Source organism: Tachyglossus aculeatus, chromosome X2, assembly GCF_015852505.1.
Source record: "Tachyglossus aculeatus isolate mTacAcu1 chromosome X2, mTacAcu1.pri, whole genome shotgun sequence".
Taxonomy (NCBI): Eukaryota; Metazoa; Chordata; class Mammalia; order Monotremata; family Tachyglossidae; genus Tachyglossus; species Tachyglossus aculeatus.
In genome coordinates this window covers 29,584,028-29,610,052 of record NC_052100.1, presented here as the reverse complement: position 1 = coordinate 29,610,052, position 26,025 = coordinate 29,584,028, and the positions used below count along the sequence as shown (strand labels likewise).

Sequence of the window (26,025 nt, the reverse complement as noted above, 5' to 3'; positions counted from 1 at the left end):
TGAGCCCCCCGGTGGGACAACCTGATCCCCTTCAATCGTTATTTATTGAGCGCACTGTACTACACTCTTGTAACCTCCCCAGCGCTTAGAACAGTGCTTTGCACATAGTAAGTGCTTAATAAATGCTATTATAATGATGATTGAAGGAATGGATGAGGTGGGGGGGGGGGAATTGGCAACTTCCTGCTTTCCGTGGGGAAATCAATCATATTTATTGAGCGCTTACTGTGTGCAGAGCACTGTACTAAGCGCTTGGGAAGTCCAAGTTGGCAACATATGGAGACAGTCCCTACCCAACAGTGGGTTCACAGTCTAAAAGAGAAGCTGCTGTGGCTCAGTGGAAAGGGCCTGGGCTTTGGAGTCAGAGGTCATGGGTTCAAATCCCAGCTCTGCCAACTGTCGCCTGTGTAACTTTGGGCAAGTCACTTCACTTCTCTATGCCTTAGTTACCTCATCTGTAAAATGGGGATTAAAACTGTGAGCCCCGCGTGGGCCAACCTGATCACCTTGTAACCTCCCCAGCGCTTAGAACAGTGCTTGGCACATAGTAAGCGCTTAACAAATACCAACATTATTATTATTATTATTATAATTAACAGAAAGCACCAGCACAGGGGGAGAATCCCCAGCACGAACCGTTAGGAGCCGAAAACGATAAATAGGATAAATACGAGTGAATAAATAAAAACACGGGACTGACAAATGACCAGGTTCCCCCCAACCCACACCTCTGAGGAAAACTAGGCCTTGAGCAACTCCATCCGGGTCCTTGGCCTCGCGGGGGTTCGATGGCGCTCTCGCGAGAGGAGAGGGGCGAGAATTCACACGTCACGGGAGGAGGGGGGGAACCCCTTTGGGAAGGGCTTAAGTGCGAGGAGGGGCGTTCCTCTTCGATCCCCTCCCCTCCGAGCCATCATTATTAAAAAGAAACATCCCGAGGGGCTCACCCCCCCCCCCCCCAACCCAGGCCTCTGAGGAAAACTAGGCCCTGAGCAACTCCATCCGGGTCCTTGGCCTCGCGGGGGGGTTCGATGGCGCTCTCGCGAGAGGAGAGGGGCGAGAATTCACACGTCACGGGAGGAGGGGGGGAAACCCTTTGGGAAGGGCTGAAGTGCGAGGAGGGGTGTTCCTCTTCGAGCCATCGTTTTTATAAAGAAACACCCCGAGGGGCTCACCCCCTCCCCCCAACCCAGGCCTCTGAGGAAAACTAGGCCCTGAGCAACTCCATCCGGGTCCTTGGCCTCGCGGGGGGGTTCGATGGCGCTCTCGCGAGAGGAGAGGGGCGAGAATTCACACGTCACGGGAGGAGGGGGAAACCCTTTAGGGAGGGCTTAAGTGCGAGGAGGGGTGGTCCTCTTCGATCCCCTCCCCTCCGAGCCATCGTTATTATAAAGAAACACCCTGAGAGACTTACCCCCCCCCCCCCCAGGCCTCTGAGGAAAACTAGGCCCTGAGCAACTCCATCCGGGTCCTTGGCCTCGCGGGGGGGTTCGATGGCGCTCTCGCGAGAGGAGAGGGGCGAGAATTCACACGTCACGGGAGGAGGGGGGAAACCCCTTTGGGAAGGGCTTAAGTGCGAGGAGGGGTGGTCCTCTTCGATCCCCTCCCCTCCGAGCCATCGTTATTATAAAGAAACACCCTGAGAGACTTACCCCCCCCCCCCAGGCCTCTGAGGAAAACTAGGCCCTGAGCAACTCCATCCGGGTCCTTGGCCTCGCGGGGGGGGGGGTTCGATGGCGCTCTCGCGAGAGGAGAGGGGCGAGAATTCACACGTCACGGGAGAAGGGGGGGAAACCCTTTGGGAAGGGCTTAAGTGCGAGGAGGGGCGTTCTTCTTCATTCTCCTCCCCGCCATCGTTTTTATAAAGAAACACCCCGAGGGACTCCTACCCCCCACCCAATCCAGGCCTCTGAGGAAAACTAGGCCTTGAGCAACTCCATCCGGGTCCTTGGCCTCGCGGGGGGGGTTCGATGGCGCTCTCGCGAGAGGAGAGGGGGCGAGAATTCACACGTCACGGGAGGAGGGGGGGAAACCCCTTTGGGAAGGGCTTAAGTGCGAGGAGGGGTGTTCCTCTTCGATCCCCTCCCCTCCGAGCCATCGTTATTATAAAGAAACACCCTGAGAGACTTACCCCCCCCCCCCCCCCCACCCAGGCCTCTGAGGAAAACTAGGCCCTGAGCAACTCCATCCGGGTCCTTGGCCTCGCGGGGGGGGGGGGGGGTTCGATGGCGCTCTCGCGAGAGGAGAGGGGCGAGAATTCACACGTCACGGGAGGAGGGGGGAAACCCTTTGGGGAGGGCTTAAGTGCGAGGAGGGGTGTTCCTCTTCGATCCCCTCCCCTCCGAGCCATCGTTATTATAAAGAAACACCCTGAGAGACTTACCCCCCCCCCCCACCCAGGCCTCTGAGGAAAACTAGGCCCTGAGCAACTCCATCCGGGTCCTTGGCCTCGCGGGGGTTCGATGGCGCTCTCGCGAGAGGAGAGGGGCGAGAATTCACACGTCACGGGAGGAGGGGGAACCCCTTTGGGAAGGCGAGGAGGGGCGTTCTTCTTCATTCCTCTCCCCGCCATCGTTTTTATAAAGAAACACCCCGAGGGGCTCACCCCCCACAACCCAGGCCTCTGAGGAAAACTAGGCCCTGAGCAACTCCATCCGGGTCCTTGGCCTCGCGGGGGTGGGGGGGGTTTCGATGGCGCTCTCGCGAGAGGAGAGGGGCGAGAATTCACACGTCACGGGAGGAGGGGGGGAAACCCTTTGGGAAGGGCTTAAGTGCGAGGAGGGGCGTTCTTCTTCATTCTCCTCCCCGCCATCGTTTTTATAAAGAAACACCCCGAGGGACTCCTACCCCCCACCCAATCCAGGCCTCTGAGGAAAACTAGGCCTTGAGCAACTCCATCCGGGTCCTTGGCCTCGCGGGGGGGTTCGATGGCGCTCTCGCGAGAGGAGAGGGGCGAGAATTCACACGTCACGGGAGGAGGGGGGAAACCCTTTGGGAAGGGCTTAAGTGCGAGGAGGGGTGTCCTCTTCGATCCCCTCCCCTCCGAGCCATCATTACTAAAAATAAACACCCCGAGGGACTCACCCCCCCTCTCCCAACCCAGGCCTCTGAGGAAAACTAGGCCTTGAGCAACTCCATCCGGGTCCTTGGCCTCGCGGGGGGGGGGGGGGGTTCGATGGCGCTCTCGCGAGAAGAGAGGGGCGAAAATTCACACGTCACGGGAGGAGGGGGAACCCCCTTTGGGAAGGGCTGAAGTGCGAGGAGGGGTGTCCTCTTCGATCCCCTCCTTTCCGAGCCATCATTATTATAAAGAAACACCCCGAGAGACTCACCCTCCCCCCAACCCAGGCCTCTGAGGAAAACTAGGCCCTGAGCAACTCCATCCGGGTCCTTGGCCTCGCGGGGGGGGGGGGGTTCGATGGCGCTCTCGCGAGAGGAGAGGGGCGAGAATTCACACGTCACGGGAGGAGGGGGGGAAACCCTTTGGGAAGGGCTTAAGTGCGAGGAGGGGTGTTCCTCTTCGAGTCATCGTTTTTATAAAGAAACACCCCGAGGGACTCACCCCCCCCAACCCAGGCCTCTGAGGAAAACTAGGCCTTGAGCAACTCCATCCGGGTCCTTGGCCTCGCGGGGGGGGGTTCGATAGCGCTCTCGCGAGAAGAGAGGGGCGAGAATTCACACGTCACGGGAGGAGGGGGAACCCCCTTTGGGAAGGGCTTAAGTGAGAGGAGGGGTGTCCTCTTCGATCCCCTCCCCTCCGAGCCATCATTACTAAAAATAAACACCCCGAGGGACTCACCCCCCCCCTCCCCCAACCCAGGCCTCTGAGGAAAACTAGGCCCTGAGCAACTCCATCCGGGTCCTTGGCCTCGCGGGGGGGGTTCGATGGCGCTCTCGCGAGAGGAGAGGGGCGAGAATTCACACGTCACGGGAGGAGGGGGGGAAACCCTTTGGGAAGGGCTGAAGTGCGAGGAGGGGTGTCCTCTTCGATCCCCTCCCCTCCGAGCCATCGTTACTAAAAATAAACACCCCGCGGGACTCACCCTTTTATCTTTGATTTTAAGGGTGACGAAACGTGCTGCAATATTCACTCCCATCGCTCTTTTCTGTCCTCCTTCCAGGGTCGTCGTCGGGAGCCGTCCCCCGCCGTCGGAGCGTGGTCGGGGCCGCGCAGGCGCACTGCGGCGGCGGCGGCGCGAGGAAGGAGGGAGAGGCCTCGGCCGCCATTTTAAGCGGGCGGTCCTGTCGTCGCCTCCCCTCAGACGGGTCCGGGCCTCGGGAGGCGTCCCTGTGCGGCCATCTTATCCGTCTTTCCCTCCCCCTTTCCCTTTTTTCTTTTATTTTCCATCTCCGCCTTCGCTTCCTTTCTTTCCTTTTTTTTTTTACCTCCTCCTCCTCCAGGGCGCCCTCCGGCCTGCTCCCAGGGCGGACGATGGGTCCCTTCGGGGGGCCGAGCGCTTCGCGCAGCGTGGGGGGCCCCGGGCCCGGCGCGGGGCCGTTGGGGCTCGGCCTGCTGCTGGTCCTCTCTTGACATGGCCCCCCCTCCCTCCATCCTCCCCCTCACCCCCTCCTCCGGGTAGGCCTCCCTCCTGCTCCCCGACCATGCCCCGGCCCCGATAAACCCATTTTTTCGGGTTCACCGGGCCCCCCCCCAAAAAAAAGGGGAACCCTCCCCTCCCCCACTTTTTGGGGGTGGGCTTGGGGAAGATGTAAGAGCCCCCCGGGCGACCATTGGGCCCGACCCCCATCTCGCTGGCACCATGGTCCTGGTGGGCAGGAGCCGGCCCGGGCCGGTGGGCACCATGCCACTGGGCTTCGGCCGGGGACCCCCGCACCCCCTCCTCGCCCCCCCCCCCGCCAGCCAAGCGACCCCCAAAACCCTGAGGGGAAAAAAAACCAAACCCACCCCATGGGCCTGGGGGGCTCCCCAACCACCTCGATCCGGCTCCACCCCCCCTCCCTTGGGAGGAGGGGGATTTCTCCTTTCTGATTCCTGGAAATTAGTTTGAACTCTGGGCTCGATTGCCCTTCCCACTTGGAAAGCAGGCATCCCGGTTTCTCTTCCCCCCGCCCCTCCTCGCACAAGCCCGGGGGATGGGTTTTGGGGTGAGGGCTGGGATGGGGCCGGCTGCCTCTTAATTGCACACCTGACTCCTGCTAAGGAGGTTTTTTGGGTTTTTTTTTTTTTAATTGTTTACCTCTTGATTTCATCCCCCCACCCCCCCATCTCTATTCGGGCAGGTGAAGCTGTGTCTGTCAATGCGTGACCAGAAATTTTAGTCTAGCCCGTTTCCTCCTTTTTCCTCTTTTCCCTCCCCCTTTTTCCTTCCCCCTTTCCTCCCTTTTCCCCCTTTACCCCCTTTCCTCCCTTTCCCCCTTCCTTTCCCCTTCCCTTCCCCCTTCCCTCCCTTTCCCCCCCTTTCCCCTTCCCTCCCTTTCCCCCTTCCCTTCCTTTCCCCTTCCCCTCTTTTCCCCCCTTTCCCCCCTTCCCTCCTTTTCCCTTTTCCCCCACTCCATTTTCCCTCTTTCCCCCCCTTCCCTCCTTTTCCCTTTTCCCCCCACTCCATTTTCCCCCCACTCCATTTTCCCCCCTTTTCACCCCCCACCCCCCCACATTCGTTGTCCCAAAATGGGCAGACAACGGTTTCTGTTCCTCGGCCCTCCAACACGACAGCCTCCTAAGATCGCCTGAAGTGCGGGTTTTCTTTTTTCGTGGGGGGTGGGTTGCGTGTCTGTGGGGGGGTGCGCGTCGCATTTGCGTTTTTTTTAGCTCTTCAGTCCTTTAGGAATGAAATGACTTGTTTCCGTTGTACTTGAGTCTTACGAAAAAGTGCCCACAGTTTAGCGACGGTTTCCAAAGGCTTTACAGTACCACCTGTATTTCACAATGGGAGACCCAAACTCCCGGAAGAAACAAGCTCAGAACAGACTTCGGGCTCAGCTTCGAAAGAAAAAAGAATCTCTAGCTGATCAGTTTGACTTCAAGATGTACATTGCCTTTGTCTTCAAGGAGAAGGTAACTCTCAAGTTCTTCCTCTACCCCCTCCTTACTCCTAACCAAGGCTTTTTTCTTTTTGCAAGGGTGTAGGTTGGTCCAGTTGGCTGTTGGCATGACGATTTTGCACTTTTTGCCCCTGAAAAGAGGAAAAGTAGACGAAAGGTGCCTTTCCCTCCTCCCTTATTGTCCAGGTTGGAAGTAGGTAATGACCCCTTTAGGGAGGTGAAAAGGGTGGGCTTATTTTGACTGGTCCTGTTGGGAACGTCCCCGCCGACCCAGAGACATTTCTGTAGTTAAGAAGACTCAGGTATTGTGCTGCGGTTGCCAGAGACCCATGAGTTTCTGAAGTGTGTATGACACGTGTCAACTCGAAAGCTGTCTCCGTGGCTTGACCGCGGAGGAAAAGGGGTAGGGGTGTCTGTGTCTCGGCATTATTTTGGCAAAAGTGCCAGAACACACGGTGAGGTACCAGAGGGGAAAATAAAAGTAGGAATCAGGCAAGGGAGGTGTGTGTGTCTGTGTGTCGGCATTATTTTGGCAAAAGTGCCAGAACACACGGTGAGGTACCAGAGGGGGAAATAAAAGCAGGAATCAGGCAGGCCCTGGAAATAGGAAGAGCGGTTGAGCCAGGGGCTCTGATGTCTCCGGGAAATTCGCCTTAAGCCCTTTAGTGGCTTTATCCTTCCTCTCTTTGAGCAGGAAGGGCCCCAAAACTAGCTCCATCATCGTCATCATCAATCGTATTTATTGAGCGCTTACTATGTGCAGAGCACTGTACTAAGCGCTTGGGAAGTACAAATTGGCAACACATAGAGACGGTCCCTACCCAACAGTGGGCTCACAGTCTAAAAGGGGGAGACAGAGAACAAAACCAAACATACTAACAAAATAAAATAAAATAAATAAATAGATATGTATTCATATCATATAGATAGGCTCCAGCTTGCTCCAGCTTGCTCCAGTGCGTGGACACCATGAACTTTCTCCAGACTGGCAAAAGGCTGTCCTTTGAAGCTGTCCCTATCCTTGAATTTCAGCGGTTAATTGTCATCTTTGCGTGTTTTCAGCCGATTGTGGTTTGTTGTTGTTTTTGCTCTCAAAGTGTCTAGTCGGAGAAACCCCAGAATGGAGCGACTTAGTCTTAGGAGCTTTTACTTGATGGCCAGCCTTACTTCAATCCAAAAATTAGACCGGGGGTTTTACTTCAGGTAGTCAAAAACAGGATGCGTTGAAAATCACCCCAGGGCCGGGGAGCAAATCCACGCTTGTCTGACGGTTGCAGTTTTTCTGTCTGATCAGCTGTTTAGCAACAACACTGCTTGAGGAGGTACGCTCTCTTCCTTCTTCACACCCACCGCTGGTGGAGGTGGTCACTTGCCCGCCGGGGTGAATGGAGTCACTTTTGGTGGCTGACGTTTTTCCCCCCCTTCCGAAATCCCTAGCCCCGTAAAGCCTTCAAACAGATCTACTCCGGTTTCCATCCCCCCGAGGGGGTTGCCCGTCCAGCTGGGGTCTGACGGCGATGTCGTTTCTCTTAGAAGAAGAAGTCAGCGCTCTTCGAAGTGTCCGAAGTGATCCCAGTGATGACAAACAATTACGAAGAGAACATTCTGAAAGGGGTGCGGGAGTCCAGCTATTCCTTGGAAAGCTCCCTGGAGCTTCTGCAGAAGGATGTGGTGCAGCTCCACGCTCCTCGCTACCAGTCCATGCGCAGGGTAAGGAGGGGGCTCCTCTCCCAGCCCCGCTTCGGCTGTCGTCCTGGAAAAAAGGAGAGCGTCTGATGTAGAGGGGACCTCCTTGGGCCGGGGGGGCCGCCCCGAACCACCATTTCAGATTCTCCATCCCCATCGGGCCGATCGGGCGGGGCTCCGTCTTAATCCCCTTCTTACCGACGAGGGAACTGAGGCACAGAGAACTGAAGCGTCCAGTGCTCATTCTGTCCTCCACTCTTCTAAACACGGGGGTAGGTACAAGTCCCACGAGGGGCTCACGGTCTAAAAGTAGGAGGGAGAAGTAGCCGGGAAGCAGTACGGCCTAGCGGTTAGAGCACGGGCCTGGGACTCCGGAGGCCCTGGGTTCTAATAATTCATTCAGTCGCATTTGAGCGCTTACCGTGTGCACCTGTCTGCTGTGTGGCCCTGGGCAAGTCGCTTCACTTCTGTCCCTGTTACCTCATCTGTGAAATGGGGATGAAGACCGTGAGCCCCACGTGGGCCGGACTGTGCGCCTCACCCAGCGCTTAGTACAGTGCCTGGCACAGAGCAAGCACTCAGCAGACACTATTGTAGTTAATGAGGAACTCGAGGCACAGAGACGTAAAGAGGCTTGCCCACATTCACACAACAAGCAATTGGCAGAGTGGGGATGAGAACCTAAGTCCTTCTTAGAGGCCTGTGCTCCCTGCAGCCCCTCTCCCCCCAAACAAGCCCCCACAATCATGCATGTGTGCACACTTTCTCTTCTCCCCCCGTCCCCACCCAGCCTTAGGTGTCAGGGACCCCGAACCGTCCCCACGAGTCTCTGAAGCCGTAACCGCGACCTTAGCTCTTAAATTGGCGGCAACAGCTGTGCCTGGTGGCCCCAGAACCATTTTTGCCGGCCAGTGCTTGCCCCCGTTTGAACGATTGGCCCAGGTCCTCTCAGGGAGGGAGGAACAGAACCGGGCCTCAGATCTAAAAAGCTCGGGTTTTTGAGACAAGCAGGGCTGCCCGTTTATTTGGACTCGCTTGACCCGAGAGTCTGTGGAGAACAGCTGCCCTAAACGTGACTTTTCCTTGTGTCCGCTGCAGAAAAAGCGACCCCTTCCTCTTGTCTTCGCAGGATGTAATTGGCTGTACTCAGGAGATCGATTTCATTCTCTGGCCTCGGAATGACATTGAGAAGATTGTCTGTCTCCTGTTTTCTAGGTGGAAGGGATCCGAGGAACCCTTTAGGCCTGTCCAGGTACTTGTCGTTTCCCTGCCGGGCGAGGCACGTCGGCCGATTTAAACCCCTCGCGCCGACCAGCCGCCGTGCGGCTTCTTGGCACGGACCGGAGAGTCCTGTCCCCTTGAAAGCCGTGTTTCCGTACAAGTATCCCGAAAGGTGGGCGGGTTGTCCGTCCGGATAGCGATCCGCACCTGGGCTCCTGCGAGCAGGTGGGCAAGGGTGCCCGGGGGTCTTGGCAAAATGGATGAGTCTGAGCTGCCCTCCCGCCTTCGGGAACCGTCTTCCCAAAAGCCACTGAGGATTTGAGTGGAGAGGTGGCCGAGGAGGAGGTCTAGCAGGGAAAAGTTGCAAAATCGTCGCCCTTGGACAAGGCCGGGACTCTGATATGGGGCCGCCTCCTCAGAGGAGTGCCTAGCTGGAGGGTGCTTGATAAAGGGCCTGAAGGTCCCCACTGCCCTCTTGGGAGAGAGCTCCCACCAGCTTAGGGGTTTCTGTCCCGCCGCGGGGGTGGGAATCTGTAACCGTTCCATTTGGGAACGGACTTTGAATTTTTCACGTTCCCCAGTGGGATCTCTTAACTGGTCAACTTCCACTTGAGCTACCAAGTGGGCCCTGCCGTAATTAAACTTAGCCCCAGAAGCAGGACACCTCTTTTAGTAACTGTTTTCCTTAAAGCAGGAATGGGAAAACCCGGTTTGTTGAGGTGGGGGGGTCAAGGTGTTAATTTTTCGTGTCCCTCAAAAATACAGGGATTTTTCCCCACGGAGCTATGGAAATTTAACTGCCTGAGCCATTGAGAGAGAATTGGAGAACCCAGTTTGTTGAGGTGGGGGGGGGGGTCAAGGTGTTAATTTTTCATGCCCCTCAAAAATACAGGGATTTTTCCCACGGAGCTATGGAAATGTAACTGCCTGAGCCATTGAGAGAGAATTGGAGAACCCAATTTGTTGAGGTGGGGGGGGGGGGGGGGGGGGGTCAAGGTGTTAGTTTTTCATGCCCTTCAAAAATACAGGGATTTTTCCCACGGAGCTATTGAGAGAGAATTGGAGAACCCAATTTGTTGAGGTGGGGGGGTCAAGGTGTTAATTTTTCATGCCCTTCAAAAATACAGGGATTTTTTCCCACGGAGCTATGGAAATGTAACTGCCTGAGCCATTGAGAGAGAATTGGAGAACCCAATTTGTTGAGGTGGGGGGGTCAAGGTGTTAATTTTTCATGCCCCTCAAAAATACAGGGATTTTTCCCACAGAGCTATGGAAATGTAACTGCCTGAGCCATTGAGAGAGAATTGGAGAACCCAGTTTGTTGAGGTGGGGTGGGGGGTCAAGGTGTTAGTTTTTCACGCCCTTCAAAAATACAGGGATTTTTCCCACGGAGCTATTGAAATGTAACTGCCTGAGCCATTGAGAGAGAATTGGAGAACCCAATTTGTTGAGGTGGGGGGGGGATCAAGGTGTTAATTTTTCACGCCCTTCAAAAATACAGGGGTTTTTCCCACGGAGCTATTGAAATGTAACTGCCTGAGCCATTGAGAGAGAATTGGAGAACCCAATTTGTTGAGGTGGGGGGGGGTCAAGGTGTTAGTTTTTCATGCCCTTCAAAAATACAGGGATTTTTCCCACGGAGCTATTGAAATGTAACTGCCTGAGCCATTGAGAGAGAATAGGAGAACCCAATTTGTTGAGGTGGGGGGGGGTCAAGGTGTTAGTTTTTCATGCCCTTCAAAAATACAGGGATTTTTCCCACAGAGCTATTGAAATGTAACTGCCTGAGCCATTGAGAGAGAACTGGAGAACCCAATTTGTTGAGGTAGGGGGGGGGGGGTAAAGGTGTTAATTTTTCACGCCCTTCAAAAATACAGGGATTTTTCCCACAGAGCTATTGAAATGTAACTGCCTGAGCCATTGAGAGAGCTGCCAATATACTTCCCCTCTCTTCTCCTTTGAAGTATTGTGACTGAGCTGAAATAGCGCTGATGAACACTCGTTTGAGTTGAGCATTAGTCAATCAACCAATCAATCGTATTTATTGAGCGCTTACTTTGTGCAGAGCACTGTACTGAGCGCTTGGGATGTCCAAGTTGGCAACATCTAGAGACAGTCCCTACCCAACAGTGGGCTCACAGTCTAAAAAGTCAAAGTAGCGTAGATAACGGGAGCCAATTTGGAATAGGAGGTGACAGCAAACACTTTGAAAAATACATGTGGGTATATGGCAGGGGGTTGGGGGGGGGGGGGTGAATTCTAATTGAATTCTTGGTCCATATTTGCTGTTGGATCAGTTGGCTTTATTGTGTCTTTTAGGAATAGGTTTAATACTGTTGGGGATTTGCACATATTAAGCGCTTAATAAATGACATTATTATTATTATTATTCTCCTTTGCCTAAGCCCAATTTGGGGGGAACTAGTTAGGAGAGCTTAAGCGGGGTGCGGCTGGGAGTCATCATCATCATCATCATCAATCGTATTTATTGAGCGCTTACTATGTGCAGAGCGCTGTACTAAGCGCTTGGGAGGTACAAATTGGCAACATATAGAGACAGTCCCTACCCAACAGTGGGCTCACAGTCTAAAAGGGGGAGACAGAGAACAAAATCAAACATACTAACAAAATAAATAGAATAGCTATGTACAAGTAAAATAAATAGAGTGATAAATAGATAGATAAATAAATAGAGTCCTGGGAGGTTCATTCATTCAATCATCACCATCAATCGTATTTATTGAGCGCTTACTATGTGCAGAGCACTGTACTAAGCGCTTGGGAAGTACAAATTGGCAACATCTAGAGACAGTCCCTACCCAACAGTGGGCTCACAGTCTAAAAGGGGGAGACAGAGAACAAAACCAAACATACGAACAAAATAAAATAAATAGAATAGCTATGCACAAGCAAAATAAATAAGTAGAGTAATAAATAGATAGATAGATAAATAGAGTCCTGGGAGGTTCATTCATTCAATCATCATCATCAATCGTATTTATTGAGTGTTTACTATGTGCAGAGCACTGTACTAAGCGCTTGGGAAGTACAAATTGGCAACATCTAGAGCCAGTCCCTACCCAACAGTGGGCTCACAGTCTAAAAGGGGGAGACAGAGAACAAAACCAAACATACTAACAAAATAAAATAAATAGAATAGTGGGCTCACAGTCTAAAAGGGGGAGACAGAGAACAAAACCAAACATACTAACAAAATAAAATAAATAGAATAGCTATGTACAAGTAAAATAAATAAATAAATAAATAGAGAGATAAATAGATAAATAGAGTCCTGGGAGGTTCATTCATTCAATCATCATCATCATCATCATCAATCGTATTTATTGAGCACTTACTATGTGCAGAGCACTGTACTAAGCGCTTGGGAAGTACAAATTGGCAACATCTAGAGCCAGTCCCTACCCAACAGTGGGCTCACAGTCTAAAAGGGGGAGACAGAGAACCAAACCAAACATACTAACAAAATAAAATAAATAGAATAGCTATGCACAAGTAAAATAAATAGAGTAATAAATAGATGAATAGATCATCATCATCAATTGTATTTATTGAGCGCTTACTATGTGCAGAGCACTGTACTAAACGCTTGGGAAGTACAAATTGGCAACATAGAGGAACAGTCCCTACCCAACAGTGGGCTCACAGTCTAAAAGGGGGAGACGGAGAACAAAACCAAACATACTAACAAAATGAAATAAATAGAATAGCTATGCACAAGCAAAATAAATAAATAAATAGAGTAATAAATAGATAAATAGATCATCATCATCAATCATATTTATTGAGCGCTTACTATGTGCAGAGCACTGTACTAAGCGCTTGGGAAGTACAAATTGGCAACATAGAGGAACAGTCCCTACCCAACAGTGGGCTCACAGTCTGAAAGGGGGAGACAGAGAACAAAACCAAACATACTAACAAAATAAAATAAATAGAATAGCTATGTACGAGTTAAATAAATAGAGTAATAAATAGATAGAGTCCTGGGAGGTTCATTCATTCAATCGTATTTGAGCGCTTACCGTGTGCGGAGCAATGTACTAAGCACTTGCACAGTACAATTCAGCAACAGAGAGAGACAATTCCCGACCACATAAAAAAAAAGTTGTATTTTGGCGTGTCGGGCACAGGGCCGGTTCTGCTCCATCCCCGGCTGCCCCTCAGCCCCCCGGTCTGAGGCGTCCGGCCCTTACCTTTATCCCCGACGTGCTCCCGCGCAGGCCAAGTTCGAATTTCATCAGGACGACTACGAGAACCAGTTTCTGCACGCACTGACCCGGAAGGACAAGACTGGAATCGTCGTCAACAACCCGAGCCAGTCGGTATTCCTCTTCATCGACAGGCAGCACTTGCAGGTAAAGGCGCTGCCGCCTCGGGCGCCGGGGTCTGTGTGGCCCGGGATCTGGTCTCTTTTAGACTGTGAGCCCACTGTTGGGTAGGGACTGTCTCTGTGTGTTGCCAATTTCTACTTCCCAAGCGCTTAGTACAGTGCTCTGCACATAGTAAGCGCTCAATAAATACGATTGATTGATTGATTGGTATTTGGCTTGGCGGTCCTGCCCCTCTCCCCCCACTAAGCGCTTGGGAAGTACAAGTCGGCAACATATAGCGCTCAGCACAGTGCTCCGCGCGCAGTAAGCGCTCAATAAATGACTGATTTTCTTAATTATATCTGTAATTGTACTTTTCAAATTGATGCCTGTTTACTTGCATTAGTACCTGTCTCCTCCTCTAGACTGGAAGCTAGCTGTGGGCAGGGATCATCTCCCTTTTTTTTTTTTTGCTGCGCTGCTCTTCCCCGTTCTCGAAGAGCGAGACGACCCGAAATCAATCCACCAATCAGTCGTACTTATTGGGCGCCTACTGTGTGCAGAGCACTGTACTAAGCGCTTGGGAAGTACAAATTGGCAACCTATAGGGACAGTCCCTACCCACCGGCGGGCTCACAGTCTAAAAGGGGGAGACAAAACCAAACATACTAACAAAATAGTTGGCCGGGAGACGTTTCCTCCTGGTCTGTCAACCGTATTTACTGAGCTCTCACGGTGTGATGAGCGCTTGGGAGAGTACACTACAACTGACCCGTCCCCTGCCCACAATGGGCTTACGGTCTACAGGTCTCTCGCTAGGAGGAGACTCGGAAGGAACGTCCCGCGGCCACGGGGGCCGGCCTGGAAACCGAGGCAGGGTCCGCCATCCCGGCTTCGGCCCCCCGATCTTGCCAGGGTTGCCACCGAGGCCTGCCTGAGGGGCTGGGGATGGGGCGGCCTCCTCCTACCTCGCCTAACCGAGCCGCTTCTCTCCCTCTCTCCTGCTCCCCCCCGTCTCTTCCCCCCCCCACCCCAGACTCCAAAAAACAAAGCCACAATCTTCAAGTTATGCAGCGTTTGCCTGTACCTGCCTCAGGAGCAGCTGACCCACTGGGCGGTGGGCAGCGTGGAGGAGCACCTCCGCCCTTACATGCCCGAGTAGGGCTCCGGCCGGCAGCCCCCGGGGCCCCTCGCGGAGCGGGCAGCGGCCTCTTCCTCGTCCCCTCCCGTCACGGTCCAGAAGAAAACAGGACTCACGCACAGAACACTATGTATGCATTGTGAAACGCGTTCATCCCGGATCCTGGTTTGTTCCTTCCTCGTCCCCCCCCCCCCCTTTTTTTTTTTTGCGTTCTCCCCACCCCCCCCTCCATTTGTATCTCAGAACTTTAAAGGAAAAAAAAGGCAAAAAAGAAAGGGAATCTGGATGTCCCCTGCGCGGACTTCGTGAAAGAGGGTGCTTTTGCAGAGCCCCTGCACGTCACCGGCACCTTCCTAAAATGTGAAACGAAAAGACTGTTGCTGTCGTGGTCGACCGCGAGCGGGTCCGCCCCCTCCTCGCCCCCCGCTCCGCAGCTGGGCCTGCCCGACGCCGTCACCGCTATCCAGAGGGCGAGAGGCGAACGGAACAGGTAACGAACACATCCGTCCGTCCCCCCCCGGGAAAAAAGCCCCGCCGCGATCACGGTGGCACCGGAGCGCCGCGCGAACGAGCAGAAGCGGTTGCCACGATGAAAGCGTGGGAAAGAAATCTAAGGGAAGGGGGGAAGAAAAAAAAAGCAGCATCTCATTCAACGTAGGCATCCCTCGCCTCTTATTTTGCTGGGCCACGTTTTGAGTTTAACGGCACTCAGATAGCTACTTACGATTTCTTTTTCTTTAATCTCTTTCCCTGCGTCGCTGTATTTTAAAAAAAGAAAAAAATTCAGCTGAGTGGGTCTTCAGTTTAAACACTTTAAAAACAGACCAGGAGTCTCGTGCGGCTAAATTAAAGGTGATATAAATCAATAGCTGCATTTAAAAAGTTCAGCTGAGTGGGTCTTCAGTGTAAACACTTTAAAAACAGACCAGGAGTCTCGTGCGGCTAAATTTAAGGCGATATAAATCGATAGCCGCAGAAACCGCGCGTAACAGAGGGTTTTCGTATTTTTGTTTTTTCCTCGAAGGAGTTTTTTTTTTTTTTTTTAAAAGTATATATATATTGCTGGTGAATTGTGCAGGAAATACTGGTTTCTAAAACACTTCAGAAAACCCCAAGTGAGTTTGGGAAGAGAAGCTGTTACAAGACAGTTGTGACCTTAACAGGTGTTGGGGGGGGGAGAAAAATAAAGTGTTTTGGAGTGTCTTAAGTCAGTTCTGCCGGAACATATTTTGTTATGGTTGTGCAATGAAAATAAGGAAGACTACTGTATAGTTTTGGAAGGAGGCTTCGCTCAAGGCTTGAGTATTTTATTGGAGTAATCCTGTATAACCCCGCTCCCTCTGGGTAAAACCTAGTGCTTACCTGTTTCAAATTTGTATTTAGCTTTTGGTTGGAATTGGAAACCATGGAAACTTTAAATAAAATTAGGTGAAAGTTAAGTGGCTGCGCGTTAGACTTCACAGGGCCCGGGGAGAGTAAACCCAAACGTTTGAGACGATGTTGGGCGTAGAATAAGGGCTTGGTACGGAAAGTGGGGGAGGGAAAATGAAGAGCTGGGCATCAGAAGGAGGTTGCCAACTGGGGCGGGGGTCCGGTGCCGCCTTCCCTCACCCAGGCTGCCCGAACCAAGTGGGGATGAGGCTTCCCGGGGGTTGGCAGGGAGTGTTTGTGTGACAGACGACGGAGTGGGGTGTGTGGGTGGGAACACGGGCACCCTAAAGGACCGAACAACATTACCGAGTGACCGGGCAGGGAAAGGGGCCGGAAAACCGACGGCGGTGTACCACACCTGAAGTGGGCCCAGAGATTTTATTTGCCCGGATGGGACGATGCAACCAACGGACCCTCGCGGGCAGCGGTTTCTGCACACTTCTCCCAAGTGGCTATCTCTTTTTTTTTTTTTTCCGGGCCCTCAGAAGGCCCTGCCGCCACGGCCTCAGGCTCCCAGGTGCTTCGTGTGCCGGCCCTGGGCCACCAGCTTGCCCGTGGTCTTGTTGGTCATGTCCACGGTGGCGAAGGCCAAGGTTTTCCCTTGCTTCAGAATGTGAGCGGTGATCAGGATCTCCTCGCCGATGTACGCGGGGGACACGTACCTTCAATGAAACCAGAAAGAAGGCGGTGGGCAGGAGGTGTGGGGTGATGAGGAGGGCGTTTCTCGAGTATTTTTCATCATCAATCGTATTTATTGAGCGCTTACTGTGGGCAGAGCACTGTACTAAACGCTTGGGAAGTACAAACTGGCAACACGGAGAGACAGTCCCTACCCAACAGTGGGCTCACAGTCCACGTTTCAGTGGCAACGGTTCAGCGACCAGAGCTAGCGAACATCTCCCATCCCGATTTCCAGGGCTTCCCTTCCCGGCATCAGCCCGCCCGGGTTCTAGCGGCAGAGCTCGCTTTCTTCCATTTATTTACTACGCTGGCTTCCTGCTTTTTATAGGCAGGCCCCATTAGGAGCAGGAAGGCGGTGGGGAGGGGAAAATACACAAACAGGGACCCACCCTGGGCTCAAACCATTCTCCAGAGGGCAGGAAGTTCACGCTACCTCCGAGGGGCCGAAGAAGTGGGGTGGGGGCTGATATCTTTGATATTTAATGAGCACGCCTTAGGTGCAGAGCACTGAGAGATAGGTGGAAGAAAAGGCGGCAGTAGGGTTGGCAGAGAGGTTCTCTGCCCACAAGGAGCTTAGGGTCTAGAGGAGCTGGATGTTAAATTACGGACATCAAGCAAGTTCCTAAAATTCCCTTCCCCTTTCTCCAGAAGCTCAGGATGAGGTCAGACACTGGCAACAGCAGTGGCTCAGTGGAAGAAGCCTGGGCTTTGGAGTCAGAGGTCATGGGTTTGAATCTTGGCTCCGCCACATGCCTGCTGTGTAACCATGGGCAAGTCACTTAATCAATCAATCGTATTTATTCTTATTAATTCTTAATTCTTATTCTTATTAATCGTATTTAACTTCTCTGAGCCTCGGTTACCTCATCTGTAAAATGGGGATTAAGACCGTGAGCCCCACGTGGGACAACCTGATCACTTTGTATCCCCCCCCAGCGCTTAGAACAGTGCTTTGCACATAGTAAGCGCTTAACAAATGCCAACATTATTATTACTATTATAAGACAGAGGGGGAATGGGCTCCCCTTTGTGCAGCCGAGATGGGGCATTTAAAACACTGCTTTGCACATAGTAAGTGCTTAATAAATGCCTTCATTATTACTATTATTGGGGCCAAAAGGAGGGGTGAGGCGTTTTAGGGGGGTTGAATTGGGGGATCCCTTTTTAATGAGGGGAGCGGGGGGCTGGTGTGTGAGCTCAGAGCCAGCTTGCTCTGCCTTGGAAAGACAGATTCCCCCTCGGGCAGGGAACATACCTGTTCTATACTTCCCGCAAGTGCTTAGTACAGTGGTCTGCCCACAGTAAGTGCTCAATAAATACCACCGATTGATCCGGGGAGGGCAGAGTTCTGCCAGAGCCGGCTCCGTCGGGCTATTTCTCGGCCTCTAGTTTCCGCACTGGGAGCCGTGGACAGGCCGGAGTATATGTTGCCAACTTGTACTTCCCAAGCGCTTAGTACAGTGCTCTGCACACTGTAAGCGCTCAATAAATACGACTGAATGAATGAATGGCCATCACGGTGCCAATCCGGACCAAAGGAGCCACCACAGAATCCCCTTTGCGAGTGATTTTAAGAGCCATTGGGCTTACCCCCCACCCCAACTTTCATCCATTCAATCGTATTAACTGAGCGCTTACTGTGTGCAGAGCACTGTACTAAGCGCTTGGGAAGTCCAAGTTGGCAGCATATAGAGACGGTCCCTACCCAACAGTGGGCTCACAGTCTAGAAAACCGCCCTCCTTCCAGCTCTCGTGAGCTGGGGAAGAGATAAGCGATGGGGGTCCAAATGAGTGCTAATAATAATAAAACTGCTCTCCTCCCAGCTCTCGTTAGCCGGGGAAGAGATAAGCGATGGGGGTCCAAATGAGTGTTAATAATAATAAAACTGCCGCCCTCCCAGCTCTCGTTAGCTGGGGAAGAGATAAGCGATGGGGGTCCAAATGAGTGTTAATAATAATAAAACTGCTCTCCTCCCAGCTCTCGTGAGCCAGGGAAGAGATAAGCGATGGGGGTCCAAATGAGTGTTGTTAATAATAAAACTGCTCTCCTCCCAGCTCTCGTGAGCCGGGGAAGAGATAAGCAATGGGGGTCCAAATGAGTGCTAATAATAATAAAACTGCCCTCCTCCCAGCTCTCGTGAGCCGGGGAAGGGATAAGCGATGGGGGTCCAAACTAGTGTTAATAATAATAATAATAATGGCTTTTGTTAAGCGCTGACTATGTGCCAAGCACCGTTCTAAGCGTTGGGCGGGGGGATACATTTATTTATTTATTTTACTTGTACATATCTCTCCTATTTATTTTATTTTGTTGGTATGTTTGGTTTTGTTTTCTGTCTCCCCCTTTTAGACCGTGAGCCCACTGTTGGGTAGGGACTGTCTCTACGTGTTGCCAATCTGTACTTCCCAAGCGCTTAGTCCAGTGCTCTGCACACAGTAAGCGCTCAATAAATACGATTGATGATGATGATACAGGGCCGTCAGGTTGTCCCACGTAGGACTCAGCCTGAACCCCCATTTTCCAGATGAGGTAACTGAGGCACAGAGCAATGATTTGCTGAAAGTTGACAGGGGGCAGAGCGGGGATTAGAACCCACAAGCCCGCCGTGATGGGGAACGGGGTCCCGCCGCCGTATTTTTTCGGGGGGTCGGCGGGGTGCAGCGGGGTAGAGCTGGGGGGTCACCACCCCAGCGGCGACCCGCAAGTCCGGCGCGTGCCTACGTGATGTTCATGTCGACGCTGACGCCCGGCCTTCCCCTTTCGGTGTGCAGCAGGGCGGCCGTGGACACGACGTCCACCAGCGTGGCCGTGAGCCCCCCGTGCAGGGTGCCGCCCCGGTTCGTGTGCTCTTCCCCGACCTTCAGCTGGCACGTCACCTGCCCGGGGCTCGCCGAGAGGACCGTCATCTGAGGGGAAGGCAAAAACACCCGTGGCGGACCCTTCAGGGAAAAAAAAAAAAATCCCGGCTCCGCCAACTGTGTTACTTCACGTCTCCGGACCTCAGTTCCCTCATCTGGAAAATGGGGATGAAGCCCGTGAGCCCCACCGCGGGACAACCTGATCACCTTGTAACCTCCCCGGCGCTTACAACAGGGCTTTGCACATAGTAAGCGCTTAATAAATGCCAATCATTCATTCAATCGTATTTATTGAGCGCTTACTGTGTGCAGAGCACTGGACTAAGCGCTTGGGAAGTCCAAGTTGGCCACTTATAGAGACGGTCCCTACCCAATAGTGGGCCCACAGTCTAGAAGGGGGAGACAGACAACAAAACATATTGACAAAATAAAATAAATATGCACAAATAAAACAATAATAAATACCAACATTATTATTATTATTATTATTACTCTCTGCTTCAGTTCCCTCCTCTGTAAAATGGGGAGGAAGACTGGGCCCCACGTGGGAGAACCTGATCACCTTGTATCCCCCCCCAGTGCTTAGTAAGCCCTTAACAAGTACCATTATTATAATTATAATTATTGTTATTCATTCATTCAATCGTATTTATTCTATTTATTTATTTAACTTGTTCATATCTATTCTATTTATTTTATTTTGTGAGTATGTTTGGTTTTGTTCTCTGTCCCCCTTTTAGACTGTGAGCCCACTGTTGGGTAGGGACTGTCTCTATAGGTTGCCAACTTGTACTCCCAAGCGCTTAGTACAGTGCTTTGCACACAGTAAGCGCTCAATAAATACGATTGATTGATTGATTGGGCGCTTACTGTGTGCAGAGCACTGTACTAAGCGCTTGGAAAGTTCAAGTTGGCAACATCTAGAGACAGTCCCTACCCAACAGTGGGCTCACAGTCTAGAAGGGGGAGGCAGACAACAAAACATATTGACAAAATAAAATAAATACGCGCAAATAAAACAGAATAATAAATACCAACATTATTATTATTATTATTCTCTGCCTCAGTTCCCTCCTCTGCAAAATGGGGAGGAAGACTGGGCCCCACGTGGGACAACCTGATCACCTTGTATCCCCCCAGCGCTTAGTACAGTGCTTGGCTCAAAGTAAGCCCTTAACAAACACCATTATTATTATTATAATTATTATTATTGTTATTCATTCATTCAGTCGTATTTACTGAGCGCTTACTGTGTGCAGAGCACTGTACTAAGCGAAGTCCCAGTTGGCAACTTATAGAGACGGTCCCTACCCAATAGTGGGCCCACAGTCTAGAAGGGGGAGACAGACAACAAAACATATTGACAAAATGAAATAAATACGCACAAATAAAACAGAATAATAAATACCAACATTATTATTATTCTCTGCCTCAGTTCCCTCCTCTGCAAAATGGGGAGGAAGACTGGGCCCCACGTGGGACAACCTGATCACCTTGTATCCCCCCCCCCAGTGCTTAGTAAGCCCTTAACAAGTACCATTACTATAATTACAGTTATTCATTCATTTAATCGTATTTATTCTAGTTATTTATTTATTTTACTTGTTCATATCTATTCTACTTATTTTGTGAGTATGTTTGGTTTTGTTTTGTCTCCCCCTTTTAGACTGTGAGCCCACTGTTGGGTAGGGACTGTCTCTATAGGTTGCCAGTTTGTACTCCCAAGCGCTTAGTACAGTGCTCTGCACACAGTAAGCGCTCAATAAATACGATTGATTGATTGGGCGCTTACTGTGTGCAGAGCACTGTACTAAGCGCTTGGAAAGTCCAAGTTGGCAACATCTACAGACGGTCCGTACCCAACAGTGGGCTCACAGTCTAGAAGGGGGAGGCAGACAACAAAACATATTGACAAAATAAAATAAATACGCACAAATAAAGCAGAATAATAAATGCCAACATTATTATTATTATTCTTCTCTGCCTCAGTTCCCTCCTCTGCAAAATGGGGAGGAAGACTGGGCCCCACGTGGGACAACCTGATCACCTTGTATCCCCCCAGCGCTTGGCACATAGTAAGTCCTTAACGCCATTATTATTACCATAATTATTATTATTGTCACTCATTCATTCAGTCGTATTTACTGAGCGCTTACTGTGCGCAAAGCACTGTACTAAGCGCTTGGGAAGTCCAAGTTGGCAACATCTACAGACGGTCCGTACCCAACAGTGGGCTCACAGTCTAGAAGGGGGAGGCAGACAACAAAACATATTGACAAAATAAAATAAATACGCGCAAATAAAACAGAATAATAAATGCCAACATTATTATTATTATTATTCTCTGCCTCAGTTCCCTCCTCTGCAAAATGGGGAGGAAGACTGGGCCCCACGTGGGACAACCTGATCACCTTGTATCCCCCCAGCGCTTGGCACTTAGTAAGTCCTTAACACCATTATTATTACCATAAATATTATTATTGTCACTCATTCATTCAGTCGTATTTACTGAGCGCTTACTCTGTGCAGAGCACTGTACTAAGCGCTTGGGAAGTCCAAGTTGGCAACATCTACAGACGGTCCCTACCCAACAGTGGGCTCACAGTCTAGAAGGGGGAGACAGACAACAAAACATATTGACAAAATAAAATAAATACGCGCAAATAAAGCAGAATAATAAATGCCAACATTATTATTATTATTATTCTCTGCCTCAGTTCCCTCCTCTGCAAAATGGGGAGGAAGACTGGGCCCCACGTGGGACAACCTGATCACCTTGCATCCCCCCAGCGCTTGGCACATAGTAAGTCCTTAACACCATTATTATTACCATAATTATTATTATTGCCACTCATTCATTCAGTCGTATTTACTGAGCACTTACTGTGCGCAAAGCACTGTACTAAGCGCTTGGGAAGTTCAAGTTGGCAACATCTACAGACGGTCCGTACCCAACAGTGGGCTCACAGTCTAGAAGGGGGAGGCAGACAACAAAACATATTGACAAAATAAAATAAATACGCGCAAATAAAACAGAATAATAAATACCAACATTATTATTATTATTATTCTCTGCCTCAGTTCCCTCCTCTGCAAAATGGGGAGGAAGACTGGGCCCCACGTGGGACAACCTGATCACCTTGTATCCCCCCAGCGCTTAGTACAGTGCTTGGCTCAAAGTAAGCCCTTAACAAACACCATTATTATTATTATAATTATTATTATTGTTATTCATTCATTCAGTCGTATTTACTGAGCGCTTACTGTGTGCAGAGCACTGTACTAAGCGCTTGGGAAGTCCCAGTTGGCAACTTATAGAGACGGTCCCTACCCAATAGTGGGCCCACAGTCTAGAAGGGGGAGACAGACAACAAAACATATTGACAAAATGAAATAAATACGCACAAATAAAACAGAATAATAAATACCAACATTATTATTATTCTCTGCCTCAGTTCCCTCCTCTGCAAAATGGGGAGGAAGACTGGGCCCCACGTGGGACAACCTGATCACCTTGTATCCCCCCCCAGTGCTTAGTAAGCCCTTAACAAGTACCATTACTATAATTATAGTTATTCATTCATTTAATCGTATTTATTCTAGTTATTTATTTATTTTACTTGTTCATATCTATTCTACTTATTTTGTGAGTATGTTTGGTTTGGTTTTGTCTCCCCCTTTTAGACTGTGAGCCCACTGTTGGGTAGGGACTGTCTCTATAGGTTGCCAGTTTGTACTCCCAAGCGCTTAGTACAGTGCTCTGCACACAGTAAGCGCTCAATAAATACGATTGATTGATTGGGCGCTTACTGTGTGCAGAGCACTGTACTAAGCGCTTGGAAAGTCCAAGTTGGCAACATCTACAGACGGTCCCTACCCAACAGCGGGCTCACAGTCTAGAAGGGGGAGGCAGACAACAAAACATATTAACAAAATAAAATAAATACGCACAAATAAAGCAGAATAATAAATGCCAACATTATTATTATTATTCTTCTCTGCCTCAGTTCCCTCCTCTGCAAAATGGGGAGGAAGACTGGGCCCCACGTGGGACAACCTGATCACCTTGTATCCCCCCAGCGCTTGGCACATAGTAAGTCCTTAACACCATTATTATTACCATAATTATTATTATTGTCACTCATTCATTCAGTCGTATTTACTGAGCGCTTACTGTGCGCAAAGCACTGTACTAAGCGCTTGGGAAGTCCAAGTTGGCAACATCTACAGACGGTCCGTACCCAACAGTGGGCTCACAGTCTAGAAGGGGGAGACAGACAACAAAACATATTGACAAAATAAAATAAATACGCGCAAATAAAGCAGAATAATAAATGCCAACATTATTATTATTATTCTTCTCTGCCTCAGTTCCCTCCTCTGCAAAATGGGGAGGAAGACTGGGCCCCACGTGGGACAACCTGATCACCTTGTATCCCCCCAGCGCTTGGCACATAGTAAGTCCTTAACACCATTATTATTACCATAATTATTATTATTGTCACTCATTCATTCAGTCGTATTTACTGAGCGCTTACTGTGCGCAAAGCACTGTACTAAGCGCTTGGGAAGTCCAAGTTGGCAACATCTACAGACGGTCCGTACCCAACAGTGGGCTCACAGTCTAGAAGGGGGAGACAGACAACAAAACATATTGACAAAATAAAATAAATACGCGCAAATAAAGCAGAATAATAAATGCCAACATTATTATTATTATTATTCTCTGCCTCAGTTCCCTCCTCTGCAAAATGGGGAGGAAGACTGGGCCCCACGTGGGACAACCTGATCACCTTGTATCCCCCCAGCGCTTGGCACATAGTAAGTCCTTAACACCATTATTATTACCATAATTATTATTATTGTCACTCATTCATTCAGTCGTATTTACTGAGCGCTTACTGTGCGCAAAGCACTGTACTAAGCGCTTGGGAAGTCCAAGTTGGCAACATCTACAGACGGTCCGTACCCAACAGTGGGCTCACAGTCTAGAAGGGGGAGACAGACAACAAAACATATTGACAAAATAAAATAAATACGCGCAAATAAAGCAGAATAATAAATGCCAACATTATTATTATTATTATTCTCTGCCTCAGTTCCCTCCTCTGCAAAATGGGGAGGAAGACTGGGCCCCACGTGGGACAACCTGATCACCTTGCATCCCCCCAGCGCTTGGCAAACAGTAAGTCCTTAACACCGTCATTATTATTATAATTATTATTGTCATTCAGTCGTATTTACTGAGCGCCTACTGTGTGCACTGTACTAAGCGCTTGGGAAGTCCAAGTTGGCAACATATAGAGACAGTCCCTACCCAACAGTGGGCTCACAGTCTAGAAGGGGGGAGACAGACAACAAAATAAAACATATAAACCGAATAAAATAAATAGAATAGTAAATATGTACAAGTAAAATAAATAAATGATGACCTTGTCGAGCACCCGGTCAAACCCAGGGGTGTCCAGGATGGCCTTCATCAGCTCCCTCAGGCCCTGCAGGGTCAGGCTGCCCATGGCGACGGTGGCCGCCACCGGAAGTCCGCCGCCGGAAGTCCCCCACCCACTTCCGGCCGGGCGCCTCCCGACCCCCCGACGCCGGGGTTCCGCCGCCCTTCGAGTCCCCCCGGCCCCCGTCCTCAGCAGATCCTGTCACCGGACGACCCCGACTGGCACCCCGATCTCCCTTCCCTCAGGAGGCGCCGACTCGCGCCATACCCGGGCCCGTTCGGGGCGTCCATTCCTCCTGTAGAGAGTTCCGGGGGGGAGCACGTTTCCGGCCGGAGGGTTGATTAGGGGACACCGCAAGGGGGCGGGGAGGAGCGCGCATGCGCCGAAGCGGAGGTGGTGGGGGATGAAAGAGAAGGGAGGGGGCGGAGAGGCTGTTCTGCGCCTGCGCGCGGGAGTCAAGGCGGGGGAGGGGAGGGAAGGGAGGGGGCAGAGGCGGTTCTGCGCCTGCGCGCGCGTGTCATTCATTCATTCATTCATTCAATCAATCAATCAATCGTATTTATTGAGCGCTTACTGTGTGCAGAGCACTGGACTAAGCGCTTGGGCAGTACAAGTTGGCAACATCTAGAGACGGTCCCTACCCAACAGCGGGCTCACAGTCTAAAAGGGGGAGACGGAGAACAAAACCAAACATACTAACAAAATAAAATAAATAGAATAGATATCTCATCATCACCATCAATCGTATTTATTGAGCGCTTACTATGTGCAGAGCACTGTACTAAGCGCTTGGGAAGGACAAATTGGCAACATATAGAGACAGTCCCTACCCAACAGTGGGCTCACAGTCTAGAAGGGGGAGACAGAGAACAAAACGAAACATACTAACAAAATAAAATAGAATAGATAGGTACAAGTAAAATAAATAGAGTAATAAATCTGTACAAACATATATACATATATACAGGTGCTGCGGGGAAGGGAAGGAGGTAAGATGGGGGGATGGAGAGGGGGACGAGGGGGAGAGGAAGGAAGGGGCTCCGTCTGGGAAGGCCTCCTGGAGGAGGTGAGCTCTCAGTAGGGCCTTGAAGGGAGGAAGAGAGCTAGCTTGGCGGATTCGTATTTATTGAGCGCTTACTGTGCGCAGAGCACTGTACTAAGCGCTTGGAAAGTACAATTCGGCACCAGATGGAGACGGTCTCTACCCACCAAAGGGCTCCCA

The 26,025-nt window shown here is 50.8% G+C and overlaps 2 protein-coding genes across 3 annotated transcripts; one reads left to right on the top strand and one right to left on the bottom strand.

Moving 5' to 3' along the window:
* The first annotated feature begins 5,574 nt into the window (after window positions 1-5,574).
* On the top strand, window positions 5,575-14,600 carry CX2H6orf62 (chromosome X2 C6orf62 homolog). Of its 2 annotated transcripts, none has more exons than XM_038771271.1 (5): window positions 5,575-6,016; window positions 7,540-7,713; window positions 8,819-8,941; window positions 13,152-13,286; window positions 14,278-14,600. In XM_038771271.1, exons 1-5 carry the CDS (start codon window positions 5,888-5,890, stop codon window positions 14,401-14,403), a joined length of 687 nt encoding a protein of 228 aa, XP_038627199.1. In that variant the 5' UTR covers window positions 5,575-5,887; the 3' UTR covers window positions 14,404-14,600. The 2 variants fall into 2 exon arrangements, with proteins under 2 accessions (XP_038627199.1, XP_038627198.1); XM_038771270.1 differs by having other exon boundaries at window positions 5,577-6,016; window positions 7,537-7,713.
* A 1,051-nt stretch (window positions 14,601-15,651) lies between these two features.
* Window positions 15,652-24,889, bottom strand: ACOT13 (acyl-CoA thioesterase 13). The gene is made up of 3 exons (XM_038771301.1): window positions 24,786-24,889; window positions 19,217-19,401; window positions 15,652-16,475 (listed from the first exon to the last, which is right to left on the bottom strand). Exons 1-3 carry the CDS (start codon window positions 24,867-24,869, stop codon window positions 16,319-16,321), a joined length of 426 nt encoding a protein of 141 aa, XP_038627229.1. The 5' UTR covers window positions 24,870-24,889; the 3' UTR covers window positions 15,652-16,318.
* Window positions 24,890-26,025: the final 1,136 nt, after the last annotated feature.

What these genes read in the sequence shown, in the direction of transcription:
- CX2H6orf62 (XM_038771270.1), top strand. Translation starts at nt 5,888, where the DNA reads ATGGGAGACCCAAACTCCCGGAAGAAACAAGCTCAGAACAGACTTCGG. An exon ending in GCTACCAGTCCATGCGCAGG is followed by an intron (nt 7,714 to 8,818) that starts GTAAGGAGGGGG and finishes TTGTCTTCGCAG; the next exon opens with GATGTAATTGGCTGTACTCA. An exon ending in TCGACAGGCAGCACTTGCAG is followed by an intron (nt 13,287 to 14,277) that starts GTAAAGGCGCTG and finishes CCCCCACCCCAG; the next exon opens with ACTCCAAAAAACAAAGCCAC.
- ACOT13 (XM_038771301.1), bottom strand. Translation starts at nt 24,869, where the DNA reads ATGGGCAGCCTGACCCTGCAGGGCCTGAGGGAGCTGATGAAGGCCATC. An exon ending in TTGACCGGGTGCTCGACAAG is followed by an intron (nt 19,402 to 24,785) that starts GTCATCATTTAT and finishes CCTTCCCCTCAG; the next exon opens with ATGACGGTCCTCTCGGCGAG. An exon ending in AGCGTCGACATGAACATCAC is followed by an intron (nt 16,476 to 19,216) that starts GTAGGCACGCGC and finishes GTTTCATTGAAG; the next exon opens with GTACGTGTCCCCCGCGTACA.